General features: G+C 41.0%; 2 protein-coding genes across 4 annotated transcripts; one reads left to right on the top strand and one right to left on the bottom strand.

The window, feature by feature from the left end:
• Positions 1 to 2,969: 2,969 nt before the first annotated feature.
• Positions 2,970 to 8,479, bottom strand: LOC147187100 (ADP-ribosylation factor-like protein 5B). Of its 3 annotated transcripts, none has more exons than XM_086101446.1 (8): positions 8,370 to 8,479; positions 8,214 to 8,271; positions 6,601 to 6,962; positions 5,575 to 5,635; positions 5,210 to 5,357; positions 4,583 to 4,666; positions 4,360 to 4,511; positions 2,970 to 3,635 (listed from the first exon to the last, which is right to left on the bottom strand). In XM_086101446.1, exons 3-8 carry the CDS (start codon positions 6,644 to 6,646, stop codon positions 3,587 to 3,589), a joined length of 540 nt encoding a protein of 179 aa, XP_085957572.1. In that variant the 5' UTR covers positions 6,647 to 6,962; positions 8,214 to 8,271; positions 8,370 to 8,479; the 3' UTR covers positions 2,970 to 3,586. The 3 variants fall into 3 exon arrangements, with proteins under 3 accessions (XP_085957572.1, XP_085957574.1, XP_085957573.1); XM_086101448.1 differs by having other exon boundaries at positions 2,970 to 3,121; XM_086101447.1 differs by lacking the exons at positions 2,970 to 3,635; positions 8,214 to 8,271; positions 8,370 to 8,479 and having other exon boundaries at positions 3,656 to 4,511.
• nsun6 (NOP2/Sun RNA methyltransferase 6) lies at positions 7,510 to 11,810 on the top strand. The gene is made up of 11 exons (XM_086101439.1): positions 7,510 to 7,828; positions 8,158 to 8,313; positions 8,388 to 8,473; positions 8,702 to 8,808; positions 9,176 to 9,329; positions 9,786 to 9,867; positions 9,939 to 10,058; positions 10,150 to 10,291; positions 10,605 to 10,750; positions 11,076 to 11,201; positions 11,290 to 11,810. Exons 1-11 carry the CDS (start codon positions 7,754 to 7,756, stop codon positions 11,464 to 11,466), a joined length of 1,371 nt encoding a protein of 456 aa, XP_085957565.1. The 5' UTR covers positions 7,510 to 7,753; the 3' UTR covers positions 11,467 to 11,810.
• Positions 11,811 to 12,909: the final 1,099 nt, after the last annotated feature.

The following is a 12,909-nucleotide window of genomic DNA, read 5'->3' as shown; positions in this document are numbered from 1 at the left end:
GCCCGAAAAAACAACATAGTATAGTAAGGCGTTTTTGGGCCGGAAAAAAACGACATAGTATAGTAAGGCGTTTTTGGCCCGAAAAAACGACATCATATAGTAAGGCGTTTTTGGCCCGAAAAAACGACATAGGATAGTAAGGCGTTTTTGGCCCGAAAAAAACGACATAGTATAGTAAGGCGTTTTTGGGCCGAAAATACGACATAGTATAGTAAGGCGTTTTTGGGCCGAAAAAAACGACATAGTATAGTAAGGCGTTTTTGAGCCGAAAAAAACGACATCGTATAGTAAGGCGTTTTTGGGCCGAAAAAAACGACATAGTATAGTAAGGCGTTTTTGAGCCGAAAAAAACGACATAGTAAAGCTTTTTTGGCCCGAAAAAACGACATAGTATAGTAAGGCGTTTTTGGCCCGAAAAAACGACATAGCATAGTAAGGCATTTTTGAGCCGAAAAAAACGACATAGTATAGTAAGGCGTTTTTGGGCCGAAAAAAACGACATAGTACAGTAAGGCGTTTTTGAGCCGAAAAAAATGACATAGTATATATAGTAAGGCGTTTTTGGCCCGAAAAAACGACATAGTATAGTAAGGCGTTTTTGGCCCGAAAAAAACAACATAGTATAGTAAGGCGTTTTTGGCCCGAAAAAAACGACATAGTATAGTAAGGCGTTTTTAGCCGAAAAAAACGACAGTATAGGCGTTTTTGAGCCGAAAAAAACGACATCGTATAGTAAGGCGTTTTTGAGCCGAAAAAAACGACATAGTATATATAGTAAGCCGTTTTTGGCCCGAAAAAACGACATAGTATAGTAAGGCGTTTTTGGCCCGAAAAAACGACGTAGTATAAGGCGTTTTTGAGCCGAAAAAAACGACATAGTATAGTAAGGCGTTTTTGGCCCGAAAAAAACAACATAGTATAGTAAGGCGTTTTTGAACCGAAAAAAACGACATAGTATAGTAAAAAGCTTTACTATACTATGTCGTTTTTTTCGGCTCAAAAACGCCTTACTATACTATGTCGTTTTTTATGTCGTCATAGTATAGTAAGGCGTTTTTGGGCCGGAAAAACGACATAGTATAGTAAGGCGTTTTTGAGCCGAAAAAAACGACATAGTATAGTAAGCCGTTTTTGGGCCGAAAAAAACGACATAGTATAGTAAGGCGTTTTTGAGCCGAAAAAAACGACATAGTAAAGCTTTTTTGGCCCGAAAAAACGACATAGTATAGTAAGGCGTTTATGGCCCGAAAAAAAACAACATAGTATAGTAAGGCGTTTTTGGCCCGAAAAAAACGACATAGTATAGTAAGGCGTTTTTGGCCCGAAAAAACGACATAGTATAGTAAGGCGTTTTTGAGCCGAAAAAAACGACATAGTATAGTAAGGCGTTTTTGGCCCGAAAAAACGACATAGCATAGTAAGGCATTTTTGAGCCGAAAAAACGACATAGTATAGTAAGGCGTTTTTGGGCCGAAAAAAACGACATAGTATATATAGTAAGCCGTTTTTGGCCCGAAAAAACGACATAGTATATAGTAAGGCGTTTTTGGCCCGAAAAAACGACGTAGTATAAGGCGTTTTTGAGCCGAAAAAAACGACATAGTATAGTAAGGCGTTTTTGGCCCGAAAAAAACAACATAGTATAGTAAGGCGTTTTTGAACCGAAAAAAACGACATAGTATAGTAAAAAGCTTTACTATACTATGTCGTTTTTTTCGGCTCAAAAACGCCTTACTATACTATGTCGTTTTTTATGTCGACATAGTATAGTAAGGCGTTTTTGGGCCGGAAAAACGACATAGTATAGTAAGGCGTTTTTGGGCCGAAAAAAACGACATAGTATAGTAAGGCGTTTTTGGGCCGAAAAAACCGCTTTACTATACTATGTCGTTTTTTTCGGCTAAAAACGCCTTACTATACATGGTCGTTTTTTTCGGCTAAAAACGCCTTACTATACTATGTCGTTTTTTTCGGTCCAAAAACGCCTTACTATACTATGTCGTTTTTTTCGGGCCAAAAACGCCTTACTATAATATGTCGTTTTTTTCGGCTCAAAAACGCCTTACTATACGATGTCGTTTTTTTCGGCTCAAAAACGCCTATACTGTCGTTTTTTTCGGCTAAAAACGCCTTACTATACTATGTCGTTTTTTTCGGTCCAAAAACGCCTTACTATACTATGTCGTTTTTTTCGGGCCAAAAACGCCTTACTATATATAGGATGTCGTTTTTTTCGGCTCAAAAACGCCTTACTATACTATGTCATTTTTTTCGGCTCAAAAACGCCTTACTATACTATGTCGTTTTTTTCGGTTCAAAAACGCCTTACTATAATGTTGTTTTTTTCTTTCCAAAAACGCCTTATGTCGTTTTTTTCGGCTCAAAAACGCCTTACTATACATGGTCGTTTTTTTCGGCTAAAAACGCCTTACTATACTTTGTTGTTTTTTTTGGTCAAAAACGGCTTCCTATACATGGTCGTTTTTTTCGGTCAAAAACGGCTTACTATACTATGTCGTTTTTTTTCGGTCAAAAACACCTTACTATTGCATGGTCGCTTTTCGGCTAAAAACACCTTACTATACATGGTCGTTTTGTGGGGGGCTAAAAACATCTTACTATACATGGCCTTTTTGGGGCGGGCAAAAACAAAACGCCTTATTATACATGGTCTTTTTTTTTTAGGACTAAAAACGGCTTACTATACATGGTCGGGGTTTTTACTCGGCTAAAAACGCCTTTCTATACATGGAATTAAATACGGGATTAAAATTAAAGTGTAATCAGACGTTGCTGACAAAGCACTTGTCACTCCATGCAAATGAAGCGTTTTGTGGCACTTCTTTCAGATGATGAAGCATCGTTGAACTCTTTCAAACCATACATTCAAACTTGAGTGCGAAACCCTCATGGAACTTTAAAATCGTAAACCCTTTTTTTGGTTCCAGTTGATTCACAAAAACACCAGCAGCAGAAAAATATTTAATCATGTCACAAGTAACCCACAGCCTTTCTGTCGTCCCATCGGCTTCACCAGACGGACAAGATTCCGATTAAGGCTAAAGATGAACTTTTGTTGACTCACGTGGCTCGAATACTGCACCGCCATCTTAGTTAATATCTTCAACAACAAAAAAAAAAAAATGTACGTCACGTAGTCGCAGACGCACATGAGCACCTTTATCTGGACAAAAATAAAATAAAATCTTCTCCACTCAACTGCTGAGAAAGAATGACATTAAATAGTACAATTTAAAATACTGTCATTAAAAAAAGGTAACCGCTTCAGTTTGTTCAGGAGAAAAAAAAAGTTCAAAATAAAAACAAGCACAATTTTACTTGTGGAGCCAAACCCACTAACCATGTCATTCATAGCTTATGTAGAACTAACACTTGAGACAAAGGGTGTGTGTGTGTGCCCATGAAGTCATCCTTCCACCCATTACCCAAACCAGATATCCCAAAAAGGAGGGGCCGCATCTATTGAAAAATAAAAAATAAAAAAAGATGAAAAAGTAGGGGGGGGGGAAGACCCTTGAAGGAAGTCCATGAAAGAATTTACTGTACTCAGTTTGGGGGGGTTCTGCTATCTGAGGCCAGCCCGCGACGTCATCCACTCCAGACCTTGACACAAGCTAGAAAATGACAATCTGCCTTACAATACAAGTCGTTTTATTGTCAAATTATTTTCCTTTTGTGAAATTAAAATGAAGAATTTTCGCTTGGAAAAGTAGCCCAGAAAATTAGGAAAATTCAGAGACTTTTTGTTATCCATAAAGCCATGTACATTTTTCGATCAAATTACGTACCTAGTCTGCAAAATTATAAGCATTGAAGGATTTTTCCTCAAAATTTAACTCCACTTTGTGCCGTTTTGACAAGAAATTTTCCCATAAAATCACTCCTCAAAAATCGCAGGAAGCATTTTTTTTAACTGAATCCAGTCATTTTTCTCAAAATCAAATCGTTTCAAAAACGCTATTGGGTTTTTTTCTTCTTGTGTGTGTATAAAATACGATCGACCTGACATACTTCATTCAAGTACAACCGAACTCAGTTTTGCTCCTGCTGGCTTAAAAAAATAAAATAAAATAAAAAATAAATTAAAACACATACGCTAGAATGCTATCGTATTTTTCAAGGTAGCGTACGTTTTACCATGCATGCGTCCGATAATACAAACAGTCTTGTGTATGTGTTAAATGCAGAACAAGCACCCGTAACCGACACTCCGCTTTTTAAGACGTATGGTCGTGTAATCATTTTGCTCAAATTTTTTTTTTTTCACGCGCTTCAGATGTTTATTTCCAGGTTGTGTGTGCAGGTGGTGGTGGTGGTGGTGGTGAACGACGGACGTACCCTTCCCCGGTGAGAGCGCAGCAGGACTGGATGTGCCACGGGTGATCTTTGATGGCACTCAGCGTCATGTACTTTGAGATCTCGGCCGCCGACATGCAGTCCTTCATGTCCTGCTTGTTGGCGAAGATCAGCACGGCCGCTTTGCGCAGGTCCTGGAAAGGAAGGACGGACAGGCGTCACACACAGAAAAAAAAAAAGAAAGAGGAAGGTCCGGACAGCTTACCTCGTGGGCCAACATCCTGTAGAGTTCCTCTTTGGTGATGACCAGACGCTCTCGATCGGTGCTGTCCACCACCAGGATGACAAACTGCACAAACCACCACAACAAGCCAAGGGAGTTGACGAGAGCTTAGCCAAAAGGGACAAAAGATGCCGCGGGAGTCAAAAGACACGCCCCGCCTTGAAAACGGGTTCCCTCGTTTATCGCAGCGGTTAGGTTCCAAAAATAACCCGCAATAGATGAAATACGCAAAGTAGTTTTTTCTTAACAATCAAGTTTTAAGACTGTAAAACACACCATGAACATTTTCTCACATTTCTCTCCTTTTTTTTTTTTAAACATACATTATTATTATTATTATTCTTGTTGACATTTTTGTTAAACGTTTTTATTTCACAACACATTCTAGTTGGGCAAGGGCACTGTAATATCACATAGTATCGTAGCAACTATGGTGTGAGAAGACATCACGGGCAGACTTTGTGCTTCTGGGGGTAGGTCGGGGAGGGGGGGGGGGCTCTTTGTCAACATTTAACCTTTGACCTAGAGCAGCCCCCCCCAGCTGCCGTGTCCTCTGTGAGCAAACACACAATCTGCCCTCATTCTGTCTGTGTGTATGTGTGCGTGTACCTCGGTGTTGGAGTAGTACGTGTTCCAAGAGGACCTGAGGGACTCCTGTCCGCCAATGTCCCACATGAGGAAGTGCGTGTTCTTCACCACGATCTCCTCCACGTTGCTGCCGATGGTGGGCGACGTGTGGACCACCTCGTTCATCAGACTTACAGAAAGACACATCAAGTATGCCATCTACCTAGCTAGCTAGATAGCCCTAGTAAAAATATATTGCTCCTCATAGCTAGCTAGCTAGCCACCAAAATGTTTATAAACAACACAATGTGACAGAATGCTGTACTTTTCATCTGTCCACAGGTGTACACAGAACTGGCAGAATAAGGAAACTAAGAGTCGCCTAATAAAAATAAAAAGTGCCTTACAACTGGTAGAGGATGGTGGTCTTGCCGGCATTGTCAAGGCCAACGATGATCACCTTGTGTTCTGTGAAAAGAGGGGGGGAATGTCATTTTCCCTTTTTGTGTGTGTGTGTGTGTGTGTGGTAGTTGTGATCATTTCGTGAAGCCAGTGGCAGACCCGCTATTGTGCTCCCTGCTCATCCGGCAAGGAAGCGTGATTAGAGCCTTCCAGTTCAGATGAGAGTCTAGTCTGAGACTTCCTACGGCTTTGTGAAAGAGCAACAACTATGTGCACTGTACATACAGTCGACACACCCTCACTCAAACGCCAGATTTTTAGCTAATGAGATCATTTCAAAAGCTTTACCATTACCAATCGGACCAGACAGATATGGATTTTTTTTTAGGCTGATGGTAATTCCCATATTTGTCCGATTTTATTCTTTCTAAAAATAAAGATTTGAAGACAAGATGGTATTTTCCACACACGGGGAAAAAAATTCAACCGGTAAAATTAAAAGAAATTCTCAGAAAACAACCACAACTGTTGGCAAAAGAAAAAATATCTGAAATTAAGCACTCTTGAGTTAAACAATATTTCCCCCCCCCCCCACAAGAGTAATTAGTCATAACTTAAAATATTTTGGGAAAAATATTTTTCCTAGTAAAAAGATATTGCTCCTCATTTCAAAAAATATTTACCTAAAAAAATATACAAATGCTTGAAAAACAAACACACGATCAAGAGCTGTTAAACACGTTTATGATAATTGATCCTTGAGAGGGTCCACCCAGAGTGACGTAAGAGCAACTCAGACATCGCATCTCAATCGACCGTTCAATCAACGTTGATAAAAGCAAAATTTAAAGTTTTTTCCCCCCTAACTCTCTTAGGTTTGAATACATATTACCAACTAAAATAGAAGCTCACACAATAAAATAACGGAGAGTTTATAGAAAACACACTGGCACAAAGTCAACAAAAAAGTCTTCCAAAACGATTTAACCAGTCGCATTAGTTTAGTTTTTTTTAATGAACTATTTACGTACCTTGATTACAGAAGAAGCTCCACAGTTTAGCGAATATGAGGCCCATTGTTTGTTTTGTTTTTTAAATGCCAATGTCCGTTCGTCTGTCCGTTCTTTGTTCCGAACATCCGTCGGTTCGTACCGAGCTGCAACTCCACACACACGGCGGCTAAATTAAGCTAAGCTAAGGTGCAAGCTCACAGCGACTTTTCCTGGAAAGCGGACTCCATGCGCCCCTGGAGACATCTCCCAAGGTGGCGACGCGCGGCGAAACACGACTCGGGGTTTTTTGACAGAGTCTCTTGGTATCAAAACAGCCGCGCAGAATTGCGGTTTGTGCGTTGTGATCGTCCGTCCGTCAGTCCTCCTCGGCATCTACTGGGCTGGCTCCAGCGGAAAAAAGCCACATAGTGAATGGATTGCTTCAGACGTCATCACGAGACGACGCATTCACATCTTTTCCCCAATACAAAATGAAACAAATAAAACTACGTATGTCAATAAGCATGACATGAAAAACACTATTGACTTTGATAGGAAGACAAATGTTAAAAAATATCATTCGTTAAATAACAGACTTTTTAAGAAACAACTTGTGTTTTTTTTTGTGTGTGTGTTATAGCACAGAGGAAAGGACCCCTTTCTGTAGACGTTATTACACACCAATACGTATACATTTCTCCAATTAAAAAAATATGGACAAACATAAAAATGAAATAAGGACTCGGTAGACAAGTATTCTACCACTCGTTGATGGCGTCATCACGTAAGCACGCCTTCACGTTTTCCACGTAAAAAACGGCCCTTTCACTAATCACGCCATGATTTAATACTATCTATTTTATCATTATAGGTACTTATACTTATAGGCAAAACTAAAAAAAAAAGTTTTGTGCTTTTTGTAATATCTCTCAAGTGACGTATGCGGAAGTGGCAATGCCCAGAGCAAAGCTTTGCTGGTGCCTTGCGGCGACAAAAGTGGACAATTTAACACAGTAGAGAGGCGTGTTGTAAAATTATCCACAATGGGAACAATTGGCGAACAATAGTGTGTGTGTGTAGATCATGACCTTAACGATGCAAATATTGAAGGAGAGTTGAAATTTGCTCTGTTTGTATTCCTCGACGAGGTTTTGTCAACGCTCACGCTAATATCGCGACAAAAACAGATAAAATGTCGGTTTTTCCGAAAATTTCTCTGAGGCCGGAAGTCGCCGATTACCTGAAGGGCGTGTTCATGAACAAGGAGGTATGTTTTGATGAAAATACGCACATTTTCTGTCACGGCGGTGGAAGAAGTCATGATTATCCTGATGGAGTATCGTTTCACTGTGACCCTACACGTGAGGGAGCCTTCATGATTGGATTTTGTTAACAAAGCATGTTCATGCTTTGTTTACAAAACCCAACCCGTGCTTTGTTTACAAAGCAATTGCTGGAAGTAAAAAGAAAAAAAAAAGATACCTTGTATGTTCAATATTGACATTAGGGTGTTTTTATGTGCTGTGCAATGTGGTGACTTCAAAATAATGTGCGTTTAAACATTTAACCATTTTGTGATGGAATGAAACTCGCAAGTTGTTGGCGTCCATTGGTCATCGGGAAGCCGAGTGCCATTTCCAGACGCTTCTCACCTGCTTGTCGCACCCTCCGTCTTACACGTGTGTCCGGGCGAGCGTCCACTTGGCGCCGCTGGAAGAGATCAGACGTCAACTGGACGAGGAGCTAAGGAGGGTAAGATTAAAAGAAAGAGATTAACTGTGAGTTGTCAGCAAAAAGATAACGTTTACATTTGTTGACGAGAGTAGCAAAAGTGTGGATCGGAGGAGGAGATCGAGATCGTCCCACATCCCAGCGTTCCGGATGTGCTTCTGATCCCAGTGGTCGGACCCAGGTACGAGTCTGCAGCTCTGCTTATAAAAGAAAAAAAAGTCAACCTCGTCTTTTAATCCATATTGGATTAATTATTATTTTTGAACCTGGCATGTGATTTTCTTAAAAGTACAAGTTTAAAACTACATTGAAAATATTTTTCTCTCTAAAATTGTCTTGTTTCTTTTCTATTGAAATTCAGAGGAAAATATTCTCAAAATAATTTTTTTTTTTTAATTGTCTTTTCCAGATGTGTGCAGCAGCTCAGCTGTGAGGTGGTGGCGGGCGCACAGTGCGGCAATGCTGTGCTAAGAGGCGCTCACGTCTTTGCCCCCGGAATACTAGCGTGTCCAAAATGTAAATACCAGTTACAGACCCCCAAAAAATGGCAAAAATCCAATCTGGTGACATCATCATCATTTTTATTTTTTTTTTACCCCCTCATAAAATTCAGATATTTTGCTTGGAAAATAAAGGTTTTTCTCCCATTAATTAAAAAAAACATCATCCAATTATAATTTGAGATTACTTTCTCATTAAAATAAAAATATAAATTTGTGTATTTTGTGAAGATATATTTTTTTCCAACATTTTTATAATCCTGCAAATGTAAATTAGTCTGTAAAGTTCACATTTTTTTCAGCTAAAAAAAAATTAGGATTTTCTTCTACGTTAAAAAAAAAATCCTTTCTAAAAAATGTTTTCCCCAAAATTTGGGTTTCAGACATGAAAGCCGGAGATGCAGTGTCTGTGTTCTCTGACGTGGAGGGAAAATGTACCCGCGGAGCATTCAGCTTCTCTGGCAAGAGGACATTTGTGGGGAACGGCATGGCTGAAAAAGACCGTGCCGACATTTTTGGCACGGGAGAAAACGTCAGGTAGTGAAAAAGTATTTTCGATAATATAATATTACATTCCTAATATCACATAATGCATCTTAAATTATGTTTCTTAAATTTAACTCTCATTTGTTCGATGCCACGTCAGCCTGACACACAAGATGGGAGATGACAGGGCGAAACGTGAGATTAGCGACTCCAAGTGGATAAAAGTAATACCTGCACCCAATTTTAAAATATGTTATCCGTTTAATTGATGGGATAAGTGGAATGATCAATTCTAAAAACATTTGATTGCCACTACTTATAATCGTGGCAATAAAGAAAGACTTTTGAATTTGGGTGACATCACACATGACAACATTTTGTGATCATCATCAGACGTTTCCTCTTTACCACTGCTGAAAACAAGCCAAAGAAAAAGCAAAATTTGCGTGGACGGTGACAACTGCAGACACGCGACGATGGCTTGAAATTCCAAGTCTTGCGTTCCAGGGGTGTCGGCGTGCGTATGACGGAGCCCCTTTACCGGAGTCCCTCCTTTGATGGAGTATTACCTCACCTGGCCTTCCTACAGGTAAAGTCGTGAAACGAATTTGGAAATTTGAATTTAAAAAGCAACAACAAATAAATAAAAATATATGTCAGAATCTTCCATCTGTGGTGGTGGGCCACGTTCTGGGTCCTCGTCCCGGAGAGCGCATCCTGGACATGTGCGCCGCCCCGGGCGGGAAGACGTGTCACATTGCCGCCCTCATGGACGATCGGGTATACTGCAAAATGACATTCCGACCACCTTGTCTCTCTCACATTTGGTTAATTTCATATTTTTATTCTTAATTTTTTTTTTTGTCCTCAGGGTGAAGTGGTGGCATTGGACAGGATCCGAAACAAGATGGAGCTGATTCGTCAGAATGCCGAAATGTTAAAGTTGCGTAGCGTGAAGGCGTTTTGCTTCAACAGCACGAAAGTTGTTAGCAACGACATCAGGGATGGAGAAGGTGACGTCATCGCCTCACTTCCATAAGCCCTTACTGCAGCTTCCTGCGCTCTTGTGACCGTCTTTGTCTCTATCATACTGCCCTCTGGTGGCCATGGTGAACATGGCAGAATGAATTCATGATTACATGCTGCCCAAATTGTTGATATTTACATACGAGTTAATTATGTTGTAGTTTTTTTAATCAAGTCTGATTGTAGATTGTTTTTTTTTTTTTTTTTTGGCTGTATTTTGGGAGGTTGGATCGTATTAACGTTATAACTGCCCTCCATTGCATTATGCTCACCCTTCCCTGTTCTTGCCCGTTCTTCCAGGGCCACCATTCCCCCCCGAGAGCTTTGACCGCGTGCTTTTGGATGCGCCCTGCAGCGGTCTCGGCCAAAGGCCAAACATGGCGAGCACCTGGAGTCTGAAGGAGGTTTGCTCCTACCCGCCCCTCCAAAGAAGCCTCTTCCATGCTGTAAGGACAGTATGCTTTACTCGCTTTTCGGCACTAGATGGCAGTAGCGAGTCACACTTGCAACACTACTTGCCAGTTGGACAAACTCGGGATGTTAATTAATTAATACGTGACGTGGTGGCATCGTTTGAATAGTTAAGTCCATTCATCCATCCATTACCTGAATCGCTTCTCCTCACACGGGTCACGGGCGTGCTGGAGCCTGTCCCAGCTGACTTGGTACAAACATTTATCAACTGCTTAAAGTGAGCGCATCTTGTTTCCGTCAGTTTAAAATGAGTATTAATACTTGCAGTGGGGAAAAATGTGCGTTTTGTACTTGCAGGCGGTGCGCGCGTTAAAGCGTGGCGGCGTCCTGGTGTACAGTACGTGCACGTTGACACTGGCGGAGAACGAAGAGCAGGTGGCCTGGGCACTTCGCACCTTCCCCGGACTCACCCTGCTGCCTCAGGTAAGAAGACCAACAACACCATCGGGGCTTTTTTTTTTTTTTTTTTTTGCTCTCCTTGGACGCTCAATTGATTGGCTCGCCTTTCCAGGAGCCTCGCGTGGGGGGCGAGGGCATGCCGGGAGCGGGTTTGATCCCGGAGCAGCTCAGCCTCCTCCAGAGGTTCCGACCCGAGTTGAGCTGGAAGGCCACCGCCGCAACGCCCCTCGCAAGCAGGGCTGACAGCGACACCATCGGATTCTTTATCGCCAAGTTTCAGAAAAACTGACTCACACCCTGCGGGGATGCTCAGGAACAAAAGTACACTTAGATGCAAATTTGATATATATCCGTGTTTTGATGAATACATTTTAAAGTGTTTACACTCTAACCAATATTGCTATTGAGACAACGCTCTCCTCATCCTCTGGTCTACGTTTAGTATGGTCCACACCATGTCACTTTAATTATTCACACTGAAATAATGTTACTGTAGATTTAAACAAATGTGTCTTTTCATGTTTATACTGAATTTTTTTTAAAGACCCATCTTTCTCTGTATACACAAATACAAATATTTGTCAGCGTTCGTGGTGAAACGATAATGTTGCTGATATAAAAAGACAGATTTGCTTTTTCTTTCTGTCTTTTCACGTTAAAAAAAAGTGCTGCGTCACGTCAACAAAATCCCTCTCAAGCGTGCCGTATAAACAGAGTTAAACGGCGAACGCAGCGGCGTTGCTGCGACAACGGTGACGACACCGTTGCCTTGGAGACGGTGGATTCCTCTCCGGCCGGCGCGCGCAGACCAGGAAGCGGTGGGGTCACGACAGATATGAATTTATCGGAGCCAGTGAAAATGGAGTTAGCGCATCTCAAGGCTAATTTACAGATCTTTGTCGAGCTGGCAGGATTCCAAGGAAAACACCGCGGTGCTCCACTCCGGGCCTATTTTAGTCTCATCCCCTCCTTTGGTGGTGATGTTGCCTTGACGACGGCCCCGCTCGAGCCGAACTCAATTTTTCAGTAGCGTCTAAAGAGCGAAGGGGAAGAAGAAGAAAAACTATTTATAGACGGGGGCTGCCTGGGTGTTTTCAAAAGAGCAACGCAACTATTCTAGGAGCCTTTACTACACATTTAAAAACTTGCCCTGCTATCAATGTAGCCTTAAAAAATATATATATATATATATATATTTGATCTATAATTTGAGCGCTCTCCCTACCCTGACGATGCTGATCGATTATCGTGTGATGTGGAATGGGAGAGAATAGTTTCCTTCACCGATCATCTCAAAGTGGTCGAGGTCGACCATTGTGCATGTTATGCAAGCACACATATTGACGATCGGTCCAAATGTGACTTTTGCTGGTTCCGCCGTACCGTTAGATTTCAAACGAGACACTTCTGGAGGTTGAAGTTTCAAAAGCTCCGGAGTGAGATGAAGGAGTGTTTTTACCGTAGAAGCTCAAACATGAATTTGGTGTGTTATCGAACATCAGGAGTGGGCAAAGTATGGAATGATGTCTACTACATGACCACGGTTCATTAAAAAAAATCTAATAAAAGTTAAAATGATAATTACATAATTAGTTGATTCTAATTATGTTCTCTAAATCGTAAACGTTTTTTTAAAAAGGAGTCAAATTATTTTTGGGTTTAACGAACAACGATTGCTAAACGAATTGGAATTACATCAATTATAAATCAAATTTGAAAAACGGCGTACTAA

Source organism: Hippocampus guttulatus, chromosome 21, assembly GCF_054856545.1.
Source record: "Hippocampus guttulatus isolate MCC_2025c chromosome 21, RoL_Hgut_1.0, whole genome shotgun sequence".
NCBI classification, from domain to species: Eukaryota; Metazoa; Chordata; class Actinopteri; order Syngnathiformes; family Syngnathidae; genus Hippocampus; species Hippocampus guttulatus.
Note: the sequence above shows the minus strand (reverse complement) of the source record. Positions and strands in the feature narration are given on the sequence as shown.